This window comes from Magnolia sinica, chromosome 14, assembly GCF_029962835.1.
Source record: "Magnolia sinica isolate HGM2019 chromosome 14, MsV1, whole genome shotgun sequence".
NCBI classification, from domain to species: domain Eukaryota; kingdom Viridiplantae; phylum Streptophyta; class Magnoliopsida; order Magnoliales; family Magnoliaceae; genus Magnolia; species Magnolia sinica.
This window is the reverse complement of record NC_080586.1, coordinates 68556760-68581557: the sequence shown is the minus strand read 5'-3', so window position 1 is coordinate 68581557 and position 24798 is coordinate 68556760. Positions and strand designations below refer to the sequence as shown.

Here is a 24798-nt window from a genome sequence, read left to right as displayed (position 1 = left end):
AACCGTTCCGAGTCAGTAGCCAACTCAATGGACTCAGTTCAACTGCTCATGTTGCTTCGACCATCAATTGCAATCACAAATCACACAACACAAACGGTAAAGATTACCGAACACTGCACCATGTTTAAGTTATGGACCTCACATGCACTTCAGCGATAAAAACTTTTGGGTCTTCAACTGCAGAGAGTAAAAGCTTTTGGGTCTTCAACTGCAGAGAGTAACGGAAACTAATGAGACTATCGTGCGTCCAAACAGCTGTTTGGACTACGTGCGTCCAAACAGCTGTTTGTAGACATCACCCTGTTTTGTGGCCCGTTTGGAAACCCATGCCAAACCGCCAGTTTCAAAATCACCCAATGAAAAAGGCACTAAAAAGCCAATTGGTTTTCGGAGTCGATTTTGCAGGAAAAATGCTTTTTTGAAGTTGTGTCCAAACAGGTCCTGAAGGCAAAGAAAATGCAAGTTGGCAACATGGGAATGGAATACGAAGAGAAAACTGTAATATACCAGAATTTATTTCCCAACATGGAAGATAAAAGTATTGTGTGTCAAGTAGAATGTGGATCAAATGGAATACATAAAACGATGTTATTGTTAAAAGGGCAGAACTCATACCACCTCTATTTCGCTAAACTGGAAGAATATATCTCATTTAGAAGAGGTAGCAATTCAAACAAGTTAAATCTGACCCAAGATTACCTCTCCACCAGAAACCTTGAATTCGGAAGGGACTTTCTCAACATTAAGAACCTTAACCTTCCCATCTACAACGTAAGCTGACCACCTGTAAAACAAGCAATTTGTGAACTTAGTTGTTATCCTTTGAAACTTTTTGTACACCCCAACAACTCCATTATTAGAGTAACCAGAAGAAAACCACTTGGCAGTGTGAACATCCAATTTGCATAATATGCATGGGTCATTTTGTACAAGCAGGCCAGATGTTTGGGTGATCAAGATCATTCATTTAATGGACCCACCCTGTATAGACCTTTCCCCATGAAACTTTGATGGGGGATCCAAAGCTCTTTGATTGCTGGCCTGCAAAGAGGCAGCTATGAAAAGAAATATGGCAACAGTCCCCATTTAAACCGAGAAAATGCCAAAGATTGGGTGGCTAGGATCTTCCCATCTGCACGAATTCTGGGACATGGCCCATTTAAATTGGGACCCATGAGATGAACATCTGTGTTGTTGTGGGCCCATTTCTATAAACTGAATGCCTGAGGATACCATGAATATCTGTATCAGGTCAATGATTCCAAGTAACATGCCATGTCTGGGTATCATAGAAGCTAATTTAAAGCCAAATAATCATGAAAAGAATGAAAATGATGTGGGGATGATCAAGAAAAATGCAACCATAAGAAATTCATGTTTTTCATCTTCCAACAGTTGTCTCGGTGAACTGCTTGTCTTTAGCAAACAATATGAGGATTTTGTTTTTCAAGTAAAACCACATCGCATGTGCGAGTGCGTGTGGGTCCCACTCCTTGAATGGACCCAGTTAATCTTACTATTACTGTTGCACTTATCTCAAGAATTAGTGTAATGGTAGTTTTTGTAATTTTACAAATATAATAAATTACAAGGATAGAATAAAAATCAAGAAGACTGATCGACTTTTGTCCCTCCTCTTTTTTTTTTTTTTAAAATAATCTTAAACCATGATCTGAATTTTGCTTGGGAATTGTGGCATTATCTTGCTTCTGTCGGTTCACACCTATTGCCGTGCCTCAGTGGTACTCTCTGGAGTTTCAATGCGAGGTCACGGGTTCGAGCACTCCTTGTGGTGCGAGTGCCCGAGAGTGTGGGGTGGGTGTGCATGTGGGAGTGTGAGTGTGTGGGGGAGGGGTGAGAGTGTGTGTGTGTATATATATATATATATATATATATATATTTAAAATCTTGCTTTTGTCTGGCTAGGTTTTTAGGGTGGTGTGCCTAATTTTTGTAGATCATTGCATATGAAGGATTTCGACCATCAGTGTAACTTGGCTTAGAACATCATGGCCTGTTTTCTGTTGATTTACTGCTAGTGTAGCCAGTTTTGGTGTTTTTGTGGGGTCTGTTTGGGTGCTCGGGTGACTCGGGTTGGTGCCTCCATGTTCATGCGACTTGATTTGGATATCTGAGTAGGGACAGCTGGATGGGAATGCACAGGTAGCAGCCATTCCCAACACCACATATGCAACTAGCGCCTGACCCTAGAGCCATCACCAGGGATGGATCTGCCTTCTGAAGAAAGAACCCACCCCGAGCACTGCTTTTGAAAGACCAGAGCCCCAACCATACAGAGAGGCCTGTAGAGAGAACCAGCCCCATATTCCCACCCCATAATTAGAAACGATGACACCTTTTCACAAATTGACTTGCTTCTCCCTAAATCTCCATAACCATTTAACCAAGTTCATAAGCTTGAGATTTCTAATACTTGTCCTCTGTACACATTTGGCTTACAGACTCCATTCCAGCTAACCAAATGGAACTTATTTTTGTTCTCCTACTCTTGCTGAAGGAAATCCCTCGGAATCATTTCAAACCTGTTAATTTCATTAGCTGGATAAAAGAGCGACAAGAAGTACAGAAAGTTAGAGACATACTAGTAAGGGCAGACACGATCAAGGTTATATGGCTCCCAAAGGATAAATATCGACTTTTCCACCCAGACAACTTCTGCTCCATTCTGCCAACGACCAGATCTCAAAGATGCTTAGCTGGCTTGTTCGTAGTTGGTACAAAGAAGCTGGTCGATATAGGTCAAAGGCAGATGGTCAGGTGATGGGCAGAACGTCGATTTTTGCCCCCAATAGCTTGCTTTGAACGTTGATTTTTTCCCCTGACACCACTTCAAAACACTGAATGACATTTTGAAGATTGTCCACTTGTGTCCAATCCACCTCAAGGCATAGAGGCATATCATCGGTGAACTAAAGATGCATGACCTGAAAAATAAGAGGTCAGCCCAGTAGCCGTTCGAAAGACTGCTCTCTTGCTCAATCTAGCAATTAACTCAAGGCCTGAACGACAATGAAGGGAGATGAAGGATCCCCTTGTTGGGGGAACTTTTGAAAATGCCATTGGGGGAACTGTTCCCAAGAACCAAGAAACAAACCAAAGACACATTACTTATCCATCTTCTCCACCTAAAGCCCAAGCCCAACCTACTAAGCATGCAACGGACAAACTTTCAATCATGCTATCCAAAAATGGTTACTTGACAATCAGAATGCCTTTGTCCATGGAGAACAAAGGTGAATCCTATGGCCAATTGAGAAGTAGGACTGATGCAGGACAATTAACCACTTGCACTAAAAGCTCGAACTGTTAGAGTATGGCGAATTAATCCCTTTATCTCATAGCCCAGGCCCCATATATCATGGGTTAGGACCTCGGCCAAACCCCCTTCGTGGGCCCCAAATCACATGGGCCGCCCACCCTGAGTGTGTCCCTGCATCCCACGGGCTACCCCACTCAAGCCCAGTGTGAAATGCGCATTAATCACCCTTGGTAAGGAGTCTCGAACACGAGACCTCCCCCGTGGACCCCAAATCGCATGGGTCACCCACCCCGAGTGTGCCCCTGCATCCAACAGGTGACCCAACTCAAGCCCAGTGTGAAAATGCCCCTGCATTAAGGATGTTTGAATAGGAATCTCAAGATGCAATGCTGGGAGGACAGACGGGAAGCAAGACAGTCGCAGGAGTTGGGTGAAGAAGGGAAGGAAGGGGAGCAAGGAGGGGCGAGTGGAGGGAGGATGACAGAGCCGGGAGGGGTGAGGGCGAGGTCATACAAAGAAGTCATTTGGGATGAGGATAGGGAATTACAGAGGCCAATCTATTTGCAAAGAGGGTGAGAGAGAGGTGGACTTGGAGGGAGGAGGAGAAAGAGAACGTGGTGGTATGGGTTGACCCCAGATTAGTGGAGAAGTCCTGACCAGCTCTTCAACGGTCTCTTGCCATTTATACAAGGTTAGGCACAACGCTGAATGGCAAAAAGCGTGATGTGGGCTAAGAGAGGACTCCATTATCAAGCCATTGGGAGGGACAGAGGTGTGGATCTCAGTAAGGCCGGATGCAAATTTTGACTAGATTCTCGTCATGGACTCTTATCTTTGACGACAGGCCAGTAAAGTATATTTGGAGATAGGAGGAGAAATCATTCTTCGAAAAGGTGGAGGTCTCGTATCTAATTTGGTGGAAGAGCTGTGGGTAATGGATGTCTTCGTCGCCAATGTATCGGGTTGGGAGAGGTGGTAGCCATTGATCCGACTACAGAAACCAGAATGGAGGTCAATGCTATTAGGTTATGCATCAGGAATAAAAAACGCCTTGGCATATCCAAAATCCATCATAGTGGTTGTGGGTAAGGAAATATTACAAGTTGGGGGATTGCAAGTGGAGAACAAGGGGCAAAGGGGGTGGAGAACTGGTTGGGTACTCTGGCGAACCACTGGATCTAGCAGTGCCCACGCGGACGAATATGGGAGAAGGGTTGGGGATGGGTTGCCACATGCCCTCTCTAGATGCAACACATGCGGGAGTTGGTAGAGGCATTAATGGCAGTTGAAGGGGGCTCTGAAGGACAACAGGAGTTAGGCGAGAGCAATTTTCAACTATCCACATGTGAGACGCATGGCGAGAATGTCAACAGTTACAACAAAGAGGTGCGTGAGGTTCAGGATTTTTTTTCAAGATGAGGATGAGGTTGGGGAGCCACGTGGCAAAGGTGGCAGGAGCCTCAACAAAGGGAAGGGAGCTAGAAACAAAACGTGTAGGGGACATGGGGGAGATGTGTCCTTGCTGGGGGTGACACATATAAGGGTAACTGGTAGGAGACTTTATGAGGAGGTAGGTCAGACAGCATGAGGCAGCAGGAGCTAGGCAGAGATGACTTCCAAACGATGGAGAAGCAATCAGATGTATTGGGTGTCAGTAGGCTCGGGAAAGGGTTGCAGGAGGATCAAGATGATTGTCTCAAGGAGAATATGCCCAGGGAAATAGATGGCAGACTTGGGGAGGTTTGGATGACAAATAGCAATGGAAATGGTAGGCACAGGGTCAGGACTCAGGATAGCAGCAACAAAACAAAAATGGCAAGGATTGCTAGTAGTGATGCCTGTAGAAAGACAAGTGGACCAGTATGTTGCCGCATGGGATAGGGGCACTATTGCCTATCCAGACACGTGTGAATGCTGGTGAGAATCTCATCATGTTACTAGTCAGATACCCCTCTCCAACAATTGCCCGAGGTAACGAGTTTAGGTTGTTAGCTGATGTCGAAGGTAGTTCATTGCGGAACAAAGCAAAGACTCATGAGAAGAGGGCTGGGGCCGAAGTGGCTGAACGTACGATGTCTGTGGCTAACCTAGAAGTGGAGGTCGGTGAGGATAGGAGACATTGCTGCATAAGAAACGGTCAGCAATGGCGAGGATCTAAACGAGGCTCTAGACATAACTCTAGTGTAGACATCGAGACAAAGGGAGCATCTAGAAGACCAATATATGTCACATTCCAAAAATCAATTTGGTTGACCAATTCTAACCACTAATTTGGAGACACTTGTTTGTTGAAATAGGAAAGTTAGATCTTTTCATTTTTAATGGTCCAATAAATGTCCATCAATCATATAGTTAGCTAATCAAGTGTAATTTTTTCATGACATATCTATATTGGAGTCCGTAATTTGGAGAGTCTAACTTGAATTATTTGTATGCAAAGTATATTATTTCTAGGTAATTTGTAAGTGCCCATGTATTAGCCACAACGCTGCCAAAGTATCAATACCAATTTATACGCTACATACTATTATACACTAGGGCCTAGGGGCTGGACTATTTATCATTAGTCCAGGCCCAGCCCAACCTGAAAGTTTAGAGGCGCAAGCCCCGTTCCAGCCCAGCCCATTGCCACCCCTACTTGTGTACCACTACCCCCTCTAGAACTACTCGCATTACCTGCTATTGTATATATATGATATCCTCATTAGTGGGATGACACTGCTGATATCCAGTGCCCGAAAAAGCTTCTTGATAATTCTTTCAAGATGAAGGATTTGGGATCTGTTACCTACTTCCTTGGTTAGAGGTCCCTTGTTCTGTAGATGAATATGATCACCAATGAAAGTATTACCACTGACCTAACCAAACTCGACAATTTGTTTGATAACAAGAACGTAGATACCCCATAGAAGTGAATGCTAAATACAAGATAGATGGGCAAAGCTATCAGATCCAACTCATCATGGACAGCTTGTTGGGAATCTTATCTATCTTATGATGACTTGCCCTTATGTCTACTGTGGTGTTCAAGTTGTGGGCTGGTTTGTTGTGGACCCTTGCCATATCCATCTTAGTGTTATCTATCATATCATTTGTTACCTTTAGGGTACAGCCGACTCATAGAGAAATCCTTATTTCTAGTTCTTCTCTCTACCTGTGAGCAAATTGTCACAAACCAAACATTTGCAGGAGGTTAAGTCAGGGACAGCCAATTTTTGGCACTTCTTGTACAACAGAGGATGTGTTCATGGTGTGGAGGCTGCTAAAGTAGGCAAAAAGCATGTAGAGAATTCTAGAGAATGTTAGAAGCATGTAAAGTAGTGGAGGCTTCTAAAGTAGGCAAGAAGTATATAGGGAATTATAGAAATTCTAAAGAATGAGTAATGTAGAAGCATTAATTCTCCCTAATATATGTATCGTGTGTATGGACAACACTGAATCGATATATCATTTCTTCATTCATTGTTCTTTTGTGCAGAGTCTATGGGAGCATTTTCTTGGTTTGCTCAAGACTGAATGGGTTATGCCGGAATTGGTGGAAATTTTCCTTCGGGCTTGGCATGGGGGAGTGGGTAAAGCAGAAAAGGCCAAGTGGAGGATGATTCTCATGGCCATGTTTTGGGTAATTTGGGGAACCCAGAATGGGTGGTGTTTCAGTAATGAGAATATCAGTGTAGAAGCTGCAATTAGCAACATCAAGTTTCTTGCCACGGGTTGGGCCGAATCTGTAAATGCAGATTTTAGCTTCTAATTTTTCTGGTTTCTTTGGCCTGTAATGTTTTTTGTATTCTTTTCTCGCTTTGTGTGGGCTTTCCAATAAATGTTGTTTCCTCTCAAAATAATAATAATAATAATAATAAATAGCGTAGAAATCTTTGGAATATTCTAGAGTTTCTAGTGGGTTTTGTAGAGAGGATTGTAGAAGTATCTAGTAGGTTTCTAGAGTATTCCTAGCCATTGGATCATTGCCACATGGCACTATCCCGGCATTCATGTAAAGTTGCTAGAAGGTTCAGCCTTATATGAGGGGTCCTCATTTCTAGCCAACCTCCGAAATGTCAAAAAGTTGTAAGCTTTGTAGTGCTCAAGTAGCGTTATTCACTTCCATTCTCCATGCATGCTCCTGTCTTCGAAGTAACTTGGGCTATACTGGTTGTGGTGGCTAACTCATATTGTGACTTAAATATCCATCTTCGAACACCTACACTCTATGGCGACAACATGAGTAGACTGTGTATTGCTTCGATTCTTTCCATGAATGCGAAAAGCGTGTTGAAGTTGATTTCAATTTCATTTGAGATAAATATTGGGCATCGACAAGTGAAATCATGCAGTTTGATTGCCATTTCAACTGAGACAAACACACCTCTTGCATGAGATATGAGCAAAGAAGGTTGGAAGGAGGTCCGTAAGAAGGCCAAGCATCATGATAAAGCCCGGAAGAAGGTGAAGTGAAGTTGTTTATGGAATGCTATATAAATCGGGGTTTTGCAGGGCTGTGATATCACCTCGTAAAGTTGGGGAGGTGATTGGTGTTGTCATGGCAACTGATCGCAAGTCGGGAGGTCTTACGGGCTTCGCCTTCATCAAAATTGCTAGCAAGGAAGAGGCAGATGATGCAATCAAGGATTAGTTGGGCAATTTGTGCAGGTGAGAAAGATCAAAGTGAAAATTGCTAAACATGGGACAGTTTCTCAGGCCTAGGAAACATGGTAGGATACCAATGATTCCGCATGAGAAAACAAGAAAAAAGGAAGAAAACCAGCTCTCCTGAGGGATCTAAAACTGTGAGGAGGAGATTGGAGGTCTCTGTTAAGGGAAGTCGATCTTATAGAGATGTCGCAGCGGGCTCCAAAAAGAATGAAAAGATGGGTGGGACAATACAGTTTTCCCAGATCAGGGAGGTGAGGGTCCTACAGTGAAAATGGAGCTGATGGGAGGGAAGTAGTCACTGTAGAACTGTCGGTAGCGAAAAAAAATCCTAAGATGTCTTGACCAAATTTGTCCTATTGGTGAGGTCGAAGCACTGCTCCAATGAAGAGATTGTAGAGTGGGTTAATCTCAAATGGGGATTAAACATGGAGGAGTCCTTGTTCATGTCCTTTAACAGATGGTAGAGATGGTTTATGTTAAAGCCCAGTATTCTGACAAAAAGCCTGCTGGAAGGAAGATCCTTCATCCCAGTGGGTCCAATATGCTTGATCCAGAGGTGGTCGAAATGGTCAGCACTTGGATTTGAGTACATGCAGGCTCGAATGTTTGGAATCCCAGTGGACATGTAGACAGAAAAGGCGTCAAGGGAGATAGGTCGTGCTTGAGAACCATCACAGGAATCAATTTTAGATCACTTCTAAGGGAGATTGTGTTGTGTACTAGACTGAAAATCAGCAAAAGAAGTATGGTTCCGATGCTAGACACGGCGGAATTACAGATGGCTGAGCTAGTCTTTCCAATAAGGTGTTTCCAGAAAGCCAGTAATGGAGACAAGGTGTTAAAGGAGCTGGAGGAAGGCTTGAGATGTCAGTGAGCCAGTCAGCTATAAGAGTTATCACAAGTCTAGCAAAAGGTGGCACAAATGTTCTCCAGAGAGAACAATAGCTATTGCATCAACCCTCGATACAGGAGAAGCACATTCATGGACCCCTCTTAACTCATTTTCAAATTCAAAAAATGACACTTGTATCCAAGATACTGAGGTTGCACATGTGGATGACAAAAATGTAATATTGGGTGCGCATTCAAGAAACCATGCACATATAGATAAATCCAGTGGGCCAAGATGACTCTAAGATCTGAACCATCTGTTGCAGTGAGGCACAAGGTGGTCCAATCAATTGAAGGTGTAATTACCTCGTCTGATACGACTCTATGAACTCCTCAGATAGTCACCTATCTTTAGCCTCTTCCTGGATGTCGCCTTCGTCGCAAGCCCAAAGTAGAGTTAGCCCCAGGGTACAGGTGGCTGAGTCAGTCTCAGCTGAAGGTCCACACAAGTCAACCCAGAGTTGAACTCGTGTTCTCGGGTGATGGTGACGGAAGCGTCAATTCAGTAGGAGCAGCATAATCATGTGATAGCAACAGAACAGGTATAAGGGGTACTGCAGAACCGATCGAAGGAACAATTACAGGAGGACAGACAGACCTTTCAACCTCTTGAGAAAGTAAGCAGATATACTAGTGTATGGTTTGGGAACTATGTGGAGGAATACTACGCCATTATGCGATTTGTGGATGAAACGAAGAATGAAAAACAAATGAAAGCAAAATAAGAAGTGTACATAAGGAAATTTAAAGGCAAGCGGGAGCTTAAAAATCTCAAATCATTGATTAACTGCGATAAGCGAAGCAATGAGATAGCAATTAGGTACGTGGTGTTGGATAGCGAGGTGCATATGGTGCTAAGTTGAGGACGAGATATAGCAGGAGGTGACCAATTAGCATAATTTCTTGGAATGTCAGGGAGCTGGTATGCCCGATTACGAGGGCACTTATAAAGGAAATATGCCTGGTAAATAAGGTTCGTAATGTGCCTCTTCAAGAAACAAGGATTCAAACAACAAAAGTGCCATTGCTCCAATTTGTGTGGGGACATCACAGGTCTGAGTCGGGTTCTAAATTCCAATGGAGTCTCAGGTCGTATAGCAGTAGGTTTGAAAAGATCTTCTCTGAACAAAATTGATATGTTCAACAGCACATATTCCATCTCCAATTTATTTAAAGTTGTGGGGAACTTTTCTTGGGTTCTGACAACATTTTTGATCTGGTACTCAAAGCTTGGGAGTTGATTTTGGGAGGATCTAAACAGAGACAGATCCAAATAGATCAGGCCATGCTGCTTGTGTGAGGGTTTTTAATGTTATTCAGGTTTCTGCATAAAAGAAGAGGACGGTGCAGGATAAACGCGGGTAAGCAAGACCTTTTAGCTTTGATGGGCAATCACAAGCTAATTGATTTGTCGTCAGGGGGTTACTGCTTGGTCAAATAATCAGGAACAACTGACATTGTTGTTGTGTTTTTTTTTTTTTTTTTTTTTTTGTTGGGGGGTGGGGGGGGATGGGGGGCAAGGAAAACTACCCTGAGGTCAATCACTACCCAACCGTCCTGCAAACACACGTCCACATGTGCAATTTCAAAGTGCATGAGTACTAACAATCACACTTTGGCAGCATATTAACTCATTTTAAACTGCTTCTCCACCCCTTTCTCCCATATCTTGCAAACCACCTCTCTCCACGCGTGGAACCGCATTTTTTAACAATATAGTAAAAAATTATTTGATGATACGATGCCCTTTTTGGTTTTTTTTAAGGAAGGATATGATGTCCTTTTTGGTTGAGAAGGATTTGGGAGGAAAACTACCCTAGGGTCAATCACTACCCAACCGTCCTGCAAACACGTCCGCATGTGCAATTTCAAAGTGCATGAATACTAACAATCACACTTTGGCAGCATATTAACTCCTATTCAATTGCTTCTCCACCCCTTTCTCCCATTTCATGCAAACCACCTCTCTCCACGTGCATGGAACCACATCTTTTAACAACATAGTCAATAATATTTGATTGATACGATGTCCTTTTTGGTTTTTTAAAGGAAGGATACAATGTACTTTTTGGTTGAGAAGTCCAAAAGCAAAAAAAAGGTGGTCTCGATGTTATTAGCATTAACGAAAGGAATTGGTTGCCCAATTTAAACTTTTTCAATAACCAAAGGGCCCCTTAACGTGGGCCATGGTGAGAGGGTTCATTTTTGGGAAATCCTTTGGATCAGGGATATAGCCTAGCATCTAGATTTCCCAGACTTTTCTCCATATTGCTAGGCGAAACACTCTACTCAAGGAGTCTTATGAGCTTGTTGAAGAAATTAGTGTCTTTGCAATTCCATTTTGGCCTCCGGGATTATCAGATGCTGTGTTGGTTGAGTTTCTTGATATCTTAAATAGCAACACCCTTTATCCCTTTGAGGAGGATATGCATTTGTGGGCTCCATGAGCAGTGTTTTTTTTTCCCCCTTATCTAAGAATTTCCTAAAGGCTTTGCATCAGTTTGCAACCCCAAAACCAACTTGGGTGAAAGCATGGGGAGTTAAGCACTAGTCATCCTAGACGACACCTTGCACACAGCAGAGGGCTGTAATGCCCTGAGAGGAGCCATCAAAGTTTAGCTTCAACAGCCCTCCAGTGTGCAAAATCCAGAGCAGGACGACAGAGAAGTTAGAAGCCTCACTACCAGCAACAACAAACCATTTTTCAAGAAGATCCAATGATGAAATCCCTCGAGATCAGTCCCAAATTCTCAGCTCATATCACACACCTAAACAGCTTATAATCCATCACCATCGAACATGTTGCTTAATGTGAGATGTCAACTAGAAGAGGTCATTCCTAAACTTCTCATGGCAGTTCCTCTCCATATACCCATTCTTGCCAAGAGAATCCTTATCCATGTTCCAACACTTATCACACCGGTCCATAACCATATTCCACTCCTTACTACAACATTCACCCCAAAACGTAGGTTATTCAACGATGACGATTCATAGTCAAAGTCACCTGGGGAATCAAAGAAGATTTGAGAAGATAATAAGATGGCGGGAGAGGAAGAAAGTGAAGTGTGGAGGGCAATTAAAAAGCGAGTAGAAGATATAGCTTCCCTGAATGGACAGGAACTGCTTTGGGAGGATGACTCTGATTCACAAGTTGGAGTGTTCATCATCACCTCTTACCCAAACCACCAAAGGAATGAAAGAATGGCAGGGCCAGAGTGGACCCGGCATTAACACAGTTGGAAGACCTGGCCATCCAAACTAAGGTTTGATCCTTAATCAGTATGAATCTTGGACATCATAGTAATGATTGGATCGTCCACAAATGGAGTGGAGATTGTTCTGTGGGCCCCACATGCGGTACCATGCATGTGGCAACAAAGAATATACAAACTACAGGCTTTTAGAGCATAAGGTTGATGGTTGAGAGCTCTAATCCATCTTGGAAAGCAAGCCACATAGTTGGATTGGTTTCCATGCTTTTTAGAATCACTTCCTTTATTGATTTAGATTAATTGTCTTATTTTTCCAGAAAAGCTTTCCTCATCCGTCAAGTGTCAACAGTCTACAGTCCCTGTTGGAATTGAAGTTCTCTTTCTTGTCAAAGACTATAACATGTCTTGCATATATATATATATATATAAGCAATAAATAAAGAACACCTTCATTTGATTGATTCAACTCAAAATTTCCTTTTTCCTATGACTGGAAAGGGACCTAGAAGTGAGACTCTTCTTGATTCTTGAAGTGAGACTCCTCTTTGTGTGGTGCAACTCCATATGGTAATCTCCTCTTTCTTTCCTATTCCAGCTATGTGTCCTGTGTCTGATGTTTCTGAAGATTTTCGAGTGCCATAAGGTTCCTACAATCTGCAATTTGTTTTCAAATAGATAGGCCTGCCCATTATTTTATTGCAAACAAAGAATCTGGAATCTAATTTTTCAGATAGAGTTGTTGTCAATTAGCAAAACAAACAAATTAAGGAAAGTGTCAATGAGCACTCTCACATATTTATCTCATTCTTTTCTTACTAAAATTTACACATCTACTAGAGCAAACTCCATGAATTCCTGGAGTATTAAGACCACACCAAGAACAATATTCTGGCCTTCAGCATCATAGTAAAGAATGAGAACCAGAATATAATATATATTTTACATGCGCATTAGAAAATAGTTAAATATCATATCTGCATGTGCAAAAATGCGCACACAGCATATAAACATGAGCACAGACCTATATGCAAACAAATGAAGCCATGGAATTTAGTTTTTGAAGACCCCACATGCTGAACACCAACATTTCAAATCAAAACGCTCATATCTGCATCCAAGTACCTTGACAAAAGTAATAACAAAATGAAACCCGGAGAATGGAATGCGTTAGAAAAATAAATACACACCTTTGAGAACGATGCCCAAGTAGAGCAGCAGAGAGATCTATGCCTAAATCCAAGCTCTTGTGGAAGCTCCCATCAAAATCTCCATAAAATTCAATCTATAAGTGGACAAACAAACAGAAATCACACCTTCAGCTGAATCATTGGAATTTATGTTTGCTTTCATAAGAGAGAACCATACAATAAGTCCAAATTATGCCTATGTGCAAAATTGCAAGCAAATCATACACACAAAAATGGAAGTGTAGTGTGTGCACCTTTTTGCCCTCGTCCCAAAGATCTTTGGAGCTGATAATCTGTCCAATTTTAGACCTATCTGTCACACCCCAAAATTCGGATACCGAGTGTGCACCATCATCCCTAAGTTTTGGTTCGTAACCTGTACACAAAGTGTACTAATTACATATATTGATCGGTTTAATCAAAGGTGGGAATTACGTGCATTCTCAGTTCTACCCAAGTCCATCAATTTTCATTCACACATACATAACTCTTAGTAATATTCAACCATGCACACATAGATCTCCACACTTACTCACATAACCTCAATTATAAACATTATTCATTGCTTTTAGCAACCAACCAAAAATATGCTCAATCCGGTCTTAAAATGTCTAAATCAAATGAAACCAACTCAAATTCTCAAATTTCCATAATTATTACTACTATGCTAGATGCTAAAATCAACTATCATGAATAAAAAAATGTTATAACGCTGCCAATTCATCTTCGGACAAATACGGCCACGTTTCCTATGGGTCATGTTCAGGTTCCACTGCATGCTCTGGTTCCTGAGCAACTTCATCAACCGTTTCTCCATCTGTACATTTTTCAATCAATAAAAAGGTAGGTTGGCCAGGCTTGGTGAAATAACCCAATATGGTTCATGTACATATCAATTAAAATAGTATAAGATATAGAATGCAAAATTGCATGAATGCACATGATGTATGAATGAATCAGATGGGGTGATCGTCCATCTGTTTCGATTGGATAATCATCAACCCGCATCCACCCGTTGGATAAGATTCCAATTTTCAGTAGGCATAGGCATGGCCCACATCTAATAACGATTCTACCAGGATTGATATTCTTCCAGGGAGGTCCCTCAAGATCGACAATGTAAAGTGCTTATGCGTATGTGATTCCAATAATCAAATGTGGGATCATAGGTTAGCATGTGACACAATTTCATATATTACCACTAGTTAAATCAACAAAACAATGTCAATCAACCACACAATCAATTCTATTTTAATTTCCTTGAACATGACACATGTTAGGATTACTCGTCGGGTCTTACAGTGAAAAATTCACAAGATGATTAGATTGATTTGAATTCAGAAATCCTAACGATCATATACATCACATTATTGTTTGATCTAATTTCATCACATAGTGAGGTCCACCTTTGATTAATAACCTTAGGTGGCTAACCACTATTCAACAAACCCTAAACAATTTATACATTCTTAATAAATTATTGATTAAAGATTAATTTAATATTGTGAAAGTTTTTTATTCTTAGGTTAAGGGGTTACTTATGTCTTTGGATCATATTCAAACCGTCCATTGGCAGAATCGATTTAAGGAAAAGCCGATGAATTATCAAGATCTAGACCATTTAGGATCAACAATCCCCCTAAGACCATGTTAATAATAACCCTTCTTACGATCAATGTGGCCTACCAAACAATCTGATCCATCTACAGTTCTAAATCTTATGATAGATTTGTCCCAAAATGTATATGAATGAGATACGATACGACCGATCACCCATCCTAGAATCAAATATACAAATTAATGTTTACAATTAAATCTGACTAGTGTAGCCCGTTTGCTGGTCAGATCGATTTGGAAGTTAGGACCCTTGTATATTTTGGCCTTAGGGATCTTATGATATATTCAACCTGACGCATACAGATGACCCCACACCAATCTCTATAACCAAGGTGTTTTCATATGAAATCCAAGTCTTTTCATCGAATCAGCCCATAAATCAATGGGATGATCGAGCGACCGATCCGCCCCGATCATTGCATAGATCCAACAAATATAAGTTAAATGCACAAAAATTAATGAAAGAAGAACAACAGACTTACCAGATCTGAGTTCTCCAATGTCCTCTCTCTCTCTCTCAATTGCTCGAATGATGTCTTTTGGTTAATATTTGAGTTGGAATAGAACTCCTCTTACAACACATTCCTTAAAAGGAAAGGCTCGTTGGGAGGTTAAGAGATATAGGCAGAGAGTCAGAGAGAAAAGAGATAGAGATAAGATAGGAGATTAGATAAGAGATTAAGGATTAAGTTTGGATAAGAGATAGAGATGAGATACAAAATCTCTCTCAAATAAATAATAATAATAATAAATTTCACGGGCGTTACATTTTTTTTTTTTTTTTTTTTTTTTTTAATTTGAGAGAGATTTCGTATCTCCTCTCTCTCTCTCTCTCTCTCTCTCTCTCTCTCTCTCATCCAAACATAATCCCTAATCTCTTATCTTGTCTCTATCATTTTTATCTCCATAACTCTCTCCCCGTATCTCTCAACCTCCCAACAAGCCTTTTCTTTTAAGAAAGGTAAAAGGAGATCTACTCCAACTCAAATATTAACCAAAAGACGCCCTGCGTACTATTGAGAAAAAGAGGGAGGACTTTGGAGAACTCAAATCCAGTAAGTTTGTTGTTCTTTCATTATTTTTTGTGTATTTAGCTTATTTTTGTCGAATCTATGCAATGATCGGGGCGGATCGGCTGCTCGATCATCACATTGATCCATGGGCTAATTTGATTAAAAGACTTGGATTTCATACGAAAACCTCTTGGTTATAGAGATTGGTGCGAGGCCTTTTGTATGTGTCCAGTTAGATCTGAATGAATCATAAGTTCCCTAAGGCCAAAATATACGAGGGTCCTAACTTCCAAATCGATTTGACCATCAGATGGGCCACACAAGTTAGATCTAATTATAGACATTAATTTTTATGTTTGATTCTAAGATGGGTGATTGGACGTATCAGATCTGATCCCTACCATTCATATATACTTTGGGACAAATCTATCATGAAATCTAGAACTGTGGATGGATATGATCGTCTGGTGGGCCACAATGATCGTAAGAAGGGTTATTATTAACATGGTCTTATGGGAAATTTGGATCCTAAATAGTCTAGATCTGGATAATTCATTGGTTTTTCCTTAAATCGATCAAGTGGAAGCTAATGGACGGTTTGGATCTAACTCAAAGACACAAGTAACCCATTAATCTAAGAATAAAGGAAAAACTTTCACAATATTAAATTAATCTTCAATAAAAAACTTATTAAAAATGTATAAATTGCTTAGGGTTTATTGAATAGTGGTTAGCCACCTACGGTGATTAATCAAAAAGGGCCCCACTATGATGAAACTGGATCAAACAATAATGTGGTGTATATAATTGTTAGGATTTCTGAATTCAAATCAATCTGATCATCTTGTGAATTTTTCACTACTAGACATAGGTGAATAATCCCAATATGTCTCATGTTCATGGAAATTAAAATAGAATTGATCGTGTGGTTGATTGATTGATGTGTTGTGTTTATTGATGTATTATTTTGTTGATTTAACTGATGGTAATATACTAATACATGAAATTATGACACATACTAATCTATGATCTCACATTTGATTACTGGAAACACAATGGAATCACATACGTATATTCCTAATAAGATAAGGATTTATGAATAGTTACGAAATGATGAAATCATACATCATCCATCGCATACGCACTTTGCAATGTCAATCCTGAGGGCCCTCGGAAGAAATGTCGATCTTGGTAAAGAGTTACCAGATACGGGCCATGCCCATGCCTACCAAAATGTAGAAGCCTACCCAACAGGTGGATGCGGGCTGACAATCTCCAACCTAAGCAGGTGGACAATCACCCCACCTGGTGCATTCATACATCGTGTGCATACATTTTCCATTCAGTGTTTCGTACTACTTTAATTGTTAAGTTTATGAACCATGCTGGGTTATTTTACTAAGCCTAGCCAGCTTACCTTTTTATAGATGGAAAAACCATACAGATGAGCAGTTAGCAGAGAATGTGGCGTAGGAACCGGAATGGGTCACTGAACCTGAACAAGACCCACATGATACGTGGTCATACTTTTCTGAAGATGAATTGGTGGCATTAGGCCATTTCTAAATATTTAATTTATTTGCTAGGATAGTTTGATGTACAGTACATATTTGATTATAGGATTTTAAGCAATTGTTTAGATTTATTTGATTGAGACATTGTGAGTTTGGAATAAATATATTTATAGTAAGATGTTATAACAAATGAATAATGTTTGAGATTTATGTTATTTGAATGGTCGTGAAAATTTATATATGCCTGGTTGATTGGTACTAAGTGTTATGTATGCATCATTGGAATTCGATGAACTTGGGCGGAACTTAGAATGAACGCAATTCTCACCTCTGATTAAACTGATCAATGGATGAAGTTGGTATATTTTGTGTATGAGTTACAAATCGAAACTCGGGTCTAAGGGTGCACACTCTGTACCTGGATTTTGGGGTGTAGCAATAATAATAATAATAATTATTATTATTATTATTATTATTATTATATGAAATTGTAAAACATAAATTTTAATAGTATTATTATTATAATTATTATTATTATATGTAATTGTAAAACATAAATTTTATTACTACTATTATATCGACCACCCATCAGTTTGCCAGGTGGTCAATATAAAATTATTTCTAAGGTTTTGAGTCAGAAACATCGGATGGTTTTGCCTAAGGAAATCTCCCCTTTGCAAAGTGCTTTTATTTCCAGGACGCAGATCCTAGATAGTGTGCTTATACCGTGTGAATGTGTAGACTCTTGTTATAAATCAAAAGTCAAATGTGTAGTTTGTAAATTGGATTTAGAATGGGCTTAAAATTGCGTGGACCGGTCTTTTTTAAATTAATACCAAAACCCATTATCTTGCCTTTCAAAAAGAGAATGGGTTTTGGTATTAAATGGAGAAGGTGGGTTCAAGGTTGCATCTCCTCGGTTTCTTTCTCCATTCTCATTAATGTTTCTCCATTTGGATTCTTTAAATTACCCCAGGGCCTTTAGCAGGGGAACCCTTTATCCCCTTACCTATTAGTGGTCATTTCAGAAGCCCTTAGCTGGTTGCTTTTCAAAGGGCAAATGGCTGGGCTGTTCAATGGTTTCTTTGTGGCTAATTTCCCGCGGCCGATCAATCATCTGGAATTTGAGAACAATACTATTCTATTCTGTGAAGCTGAGGAGTCTAAGGTTGCTAATCTTTGGATTGCTATTCTCTGGTTTGACATTGTTTCCGGGCTTAAAATCAGCCTATCCAAGTCTGAAATTCTTGGGATCCATTTATCTCAAGAGTAGGTTTCCAATTTTTCTGAAATTTTTCGTTGTAGGGTGGGTTCTTTCCCTTCTTCCTATCTTGGCTAGCCTCTATGCTTAGGGAAGCCTACTTGTCATCTCTGGGACAAAGTGGTGGAGAGGATCAAGCGGAAGCTTAGCCTTTGGAAGAGCAAATTGCTCTGCTTGGGGGGTAGGCTCACCCTAATCAAATCTTCTCTATCTAATATGCCTCTCTATCATTTGTTTTGTTTTCAATGTTCTAAGGCCGTGCTTGAGCGTATCGACAACCTAAGAAGGGATTTCTTGTGGCAAGGAGATGCTCCTAATGGAAAATTTCACCTCTTGAGTTGGAAAGAGGTTGGGTGAATGGGTTTGGAGATTTCAAGTTGAAGAATCTAGTTCATGGAGGAAAATTATCACTGCCAAATAAGGGTCTTCCCCTTTCAGAAGGTGGATTAAAGATTCTTCTATTTCTCGTGCCTCATTTATTTGGAAAGTGATTGCCCACTTGGCTCCTAAGGAAAGGGATAGGTTTAGTTTCGTTGTGGGGGATGGCTCCAGAGTTAGTTCCAAGGAGGATTTATGGTGTGAGGATGTTGCTCCATCATTCCTTTTTGGATTTGGCTAAACTTTGCCCTAAGGCCAATATTTTTGTGGTAAATTGTTTTTCCTCCTCTGATAGCAAGGGTGTTTGGATCCCCCCTTGTCATAGGGATTTGCTAGACTCTGAACTAGATAACTTGCTCTGTCTTCTATCTTGTTTACAGGATGTGTTGATTCTGATAGAAATTGAGGACTCTCTTCTATGGCATTTTCGTGAGTCCGACAAGTTCTCGTTCGGTACTTGAGATTATCTTGGGCTAAGAGGGGTGCCGAGCATCATCATACAACGGAGGTCTGATTCTATGGTGCCCTGCCTAAAGTTGCTACTTTTGCTTGGCTCACTGAGAGGAATAGGATCTTAACGATAGAAAATCTTCGAAAAAGATCTACGGTGCTCCCTAATGCATGTTTGTTGTGTTTAGAAGCTGAGTCCGTGGACCATCTCTTCATCCACTGTTCTTTCTCTCGGGTGGTGTGGTCAAGCATATTCCGATCTTTGAACGTTCTTTGAGTGATGCCAATCTCAATCGTTGTGATGTTCCAAGCTTGGCATTGTGATCCAAGAGGAAGCTTTGGTCATCAAAGATGGAGGCTCACCATGTTAGTCATGCTTTGGTCATTGCGGATGGACAGGAATCATCGTGTTTTTTTTGTAATCAATGTAGCCGTGCAGATAGAGTGTATAGTTGGCTGCTTTCTATTTTGTATGAGTGTGCTCCCTAAGGGTTTCTTGTGTTGGGCCTGTTGGGTGTTGTGCTAGGCCTATTTGGTTTTTTTCCCTTTTCCTGTCCTTTTCTTTCAGCCTACAGCCTCAATAAAATTGCAACATCTTAAAAAAATAAATAAAAATAAATAAAAAGATCTTGGAGGAGGTTAACTCATTTTTGTAGGTCTTCTTATTACAAACCAATTTGCCTATAGGTGGAAGGATTGATACACAGTATTTGATACCTTTAATTTTTCTTTCATGGAAAGATGATCATTGATGGATTATTGAAAAGGATTCTCTTTATGTAAGCCTTGGGTCAAGTGTAAGCTTAAACTACTATGTTTAATTACTTTGGTATTAGATATTGCACCTTGCCACTTTTCCAAAAACGGATATTGCACTTTATCAAGTACTGAGTAATAAAGGCTATTTCCATCCTAGAAATCTAATCATGAGTTAAAATCTTGATACTGGAGTATGTAGTGAAACATGTCATGAAAGTTGAAACATTATGTGCTGGCATTAACCAGTTCACACGCACGCACGCACATACATATACACACACACACACACACATGCATATAAATATTATATATATTGTCATGATGTCATAAACTTTCCTTGACTGAGTGTCAAATACATACACATCAATATTGCATCACTTTTTTTTCCTTTCTTGATCAATCATCCACATCCATGTTGAATCCTCAAAGTAAAAAAAAAAAAAAAACCAGACAATGCTTCTCTCTCTCTCTCTCTCTCTCTCTCTCTCTCTCTCTCTCTCTCTCTCTCTCTCTCTCTGTTTTTCTTTTCTTTTTTCTTTTTTTTTGGTGAAGCATTGAACTGATGCATGGCAAGATGTTAAAACTGATCTCTATCCGGTCAACATTTTTATATTAGTAACAAGAGAAATAATCTAGGATGAAATTGAAACCATAGAGGCAAACATTCGATGAAAGCATACCAAGGTGTTAAAAATGTCATAACACCCATCTGTTTAAATAGTGGCTGTTGTATAGGAAAGCAGTTCTTTAACATTGTTGGTTTTATAGATTATAACAATATTTTCCGGTGAAAAAGCTCACCCTTAATTGATTATTTCCCATGGGTCACGTGTTTTTCCCATTTTTCAGTTTCATAATAGACGCTGCAATTACATAAAGGTGACACCAGTCAGCTGTTATGGAGTCATAACAAAGTTTCTAAACCTTGAAATAAATCCCAAGCAGTTAGGCACTGTGCCAACAAGAGATTAAGCATGTTGGAACTTCACTAGTGCCTCAAACCAAAATCACCACAAGAATTTCAACCATGAACTAGCATTCAAATGCTTGATGCAATAAAATCAACGTATGAGGAAAACACTTACAGCCTCGTTTGCTTGGAGCTTCTCGGCCCACCCGTTCATAACATACGGATCATTAACAGCCACACAAATTACAGAATCAATCCCTTTCGCTTTGAACTTATCAATGTTATTCTTATAGCTGGGAACATGCTGAGCTGAACAAACACCCGTATATGCACCCTGTGAAAAAATGGAAAAGGATCTCTCTTTCACCCATCTAAAATTGAAACATCCTACTCGATAGAGAAAACAAAACCTTAAAATCACACATTTAAATTCCCACCAAACTTCCCTGACAATCATTAGCTAGACCTACAACTGTATACAGTGGAGATGACGGGCATAAGCTAGCCTACCTAGCAAACCTCTTGGCATATTACACTAAACACAGAAAACCCATCTGAATTTCTTGAACCAATCTAATTTCCTAAAATCAGATTTTTAAATATCCAGCAAAAGGGGGCGAAAAAAGAAAAAGGAATAGAAAAGTAAATCATCCCAAATACAAGACTGGAAGGGAAGAAGGCAGCTTACAGGGAGGCCAAAGATGACCACTTTCTTCTCCTGAAAACCCGAACAACAACAAATTACGGTCAGTTAGAGGGAAATCATACATAAACACACAAATGACAATGCGCACATGGTGTTAGTGGTTGTCTCAAGCTGTTGTGGAGCCCAAATGGTAAGTGATGAACCGGATTCCTCACAGTAGTGTGTGTGACATCCACTCCGTCCATCTGTTGCGCCAGCTTATGTGAGGATGTGAACCTAAATGTCAGGTTGATCCAAAACTCATGTGGGCCACACCACAGCGAACAGCGGAGATGGGGACGCCACCATCGAAATCTACCTGGGGCCCAATGTGATGTTTATATACCATCCAACCCATTCATAAGGTGAATCCCACCAGGATGAAGGGAAAACCCAAATATCAACCTGATCCAAAATTTCAGTGGGCCCAGGAAAGTCCCATTGGCAGCCATCCCCATCCCCACCGTTCCCTATACTGCAGCCGACTTTGGATTGGCCCAATTTTTGGGGCCATGTCCTAACATGAGCTGGCACAAATGAATGACAGAGCGGATGTTACACCCACATCAGAGTGGGCCCTCATAGCTTTTTGTTGCAAGGCACTCCCTGCAACAAGTGTTGCGGAGGATCCTGATCCGTATGTGACCCACATCCAGCCTGTCCAATGTGATCGCAATGTGATCACGCCACCATGAGGGATTACCCAGCTCATGTACACATAAATACATACATACAAAGAGCGAGCGAGAGAGAGAGAGAGAGAGAGAGACACCCATTTCCTACTTTGGGAATTAGAGTAGTACATAAGTGTACTAGTTCAATTCCAAAAATGGCCAATGTGTGCATGCAAATCAATCAGAGAGAAAATGTAGAATGTAGAGAGAGAGAGAGAGAGAGAGAGAGAGAGAGAGAGAGAGAGAGAGAGAGAGAGAGAGAGAGAGAGACAGACTATCACACATACACCCTTTTCCTACTTTGGGAATTAGAGTAGTACATAAGTGTACTAGTTCAATTCCAAAAATGGCCAATGTGTGCATGCATAAGAAAGGAAACAAATATGTGAATGTAGAGAGAGAGAGAGAGAGAGAGAGAGAGAGAGAGAGAGAGAGAGAGAGAGAGAGAGAGATTGACTGATTTTGCACACACCCATTTTCCATTTTAGAGGATGGAAAAGGTGGTACTAGTTCAATTCCAAAGAAATGGAAAAGAGGCTCTCCCCAAATCAAACAGATAGGAGTGTAACAGTATAGATGGATAAATAGATAGAGAGAGAGAGAGAGAGAGAGAGAGAGAGAGAGAGAGAGAGAGAGAGTACATGGAAGATATGAGAGAGGGGAGTTGTGGAAAATTTGGAAGAGACGCCCTCGTCCCAGGTACGAGCCTTCTGGAGAGAAACGCCTGGAGCTGCCGAGACGATATCGCTCCCAACAGCCAGGGACGCGAACGCCCTCCTCCATCCTCCTACACCTTTTGCTACTGCAGAACGCTTCACCGCTGCAAACATCGCCATTTTTAGACGAGGAACCGTGACTGAGTGGAAAGGCACGATGGTTTTTCTTCTTTTTCTATATGACGCTCCGGCCGCTAGTGAAACTTCATATACCACTGTGAGGCCCACGGAAGGGCTATCTATGGGCCGGGCTTGGCCTGTAAAAATCATTTTTTACTAGGCCCGGCCCACAGGACCCAGCCCAAAATAGTTCAAAATCCGGGCCAAGCTAACCCCAGGCCCACTGTATTCTTTACCTTACATCCACTTTAGAGCATTTCCAATCACTTACTGTCTCAATCACAAGCTCAAAATCAGATTATCTAAATGATCCCAATCTTTGAATTCATGGACACTTGTTTGCCTAGATAGTAGCATTGAATGCTTTAATTTAATCACCAGATAATATACCATTTAGTTGATTGTCAAGTATGCATTTTATTTTTTTCCATTCTTGATACTTCTAAGTTGAGGCCCATTATTTTTTGGACAATTTAATACTTACATTCCATGAGTTTATATAACATGGAAAAATATAATGTCCACGATGCGGTATGTATGGGATTAATCAAATCTTCATTTATTTATTTTATTTTATTTTATTATATTTTCTTTTTTCTTTTTCTTTTTTCGTATCAGTAAGAGCTTGAACATGCTCTAAAGTACCAGCTATGAATAATCCACCACTACGAAAAGTTTTTGAGCGGCCATTAGGCACCATGGATCTAGAGGAGATTGAGGGGATTTCAAACCCCATAGAATATTTGGCACCATAAAGTAATTAGGGATTTCAACTCCTAAAAGAGGGGGTTTGAAATCTAGGATGAGAGCTTGGATTACATCTGAAATTTAGAATTAGAGTATTAATCTATTAGGCACATAACCCTATGATGACATCTTAAAACAATTAGTTATCAATCACATCACTATAATTTTTCAAATATGATGATTTGTGCTGTCTAAACATTGTTCATGTAAAATCAATGGTTAAAAATCATCAATTGGTCACTTGGATATGATCTTTTGCTTATGGCTCATTCAGACCGACAATTTCATCATTTTCAAGCAAAGTATATATTTCAACGGGCTTATCGCAACCATTGTGTCAAACATTACACATGTACACTGCTTAAAGATATTGAAGTTGATTTAGTAATTAAATTCAAACTCTTATAAATATATTATGCATAGCTACTTTTGGATTATAGGAATTTTGAATCTAGTCTAGGGTGCCAAACACAACATAAAGGATTTCAAATCTAGGTGGTTTCAAACACGGGCAATTCCAAATCATTCCAAAATCCAAGGGTTCCAAATCTAGACTCCCAAACAGGCTCATGTTAGTTACAGCCCCTGCTCCCCGGTTTGCTAACCATAATACCTAAATATGCGGGTGGGATGATGGACCATGCATCAAGTGCAAATGATTTTGGATGCCAAATGGGATATATAACAGATTGCCATGCATTTCAAGCAACCCTTGGGATCCAGAACCA

The 24798-nt window shown here is 40.4% G+C and overlaps 1 protein-coding gene across 1 annotated transcript; it reads right to left on the bottom strand.

Annotated features, from left to right (window-relative positions):
- Positions 1–97: 97 nt before the first annotated feature.
- LOC131226074 (peroxiredoxin-2F, mitochondrial) lies at positions 98–23390 on the bottom strand. Its single transcript, XM_058221748.1, has 5 exons — positions 23129–23390; positions 21817–21846; positions 21304–21462; positions 13227–13321; positions 98–784 (listed from the first exon to the last, which is right to left on the bottom strand). Exons 1-5 carry the CDS (start codon positions 23321–23323, stop codon positions 679–681), a joined length of 585 nt encoding a protein of 194 aa, XP_058077731.1. The 5' UTR covers positions 23324–23390; the 3' UTR covers positions 98–678.
- Between the last annotated feature and the right edge of the window lie 1408 nt (positions 23391–24798).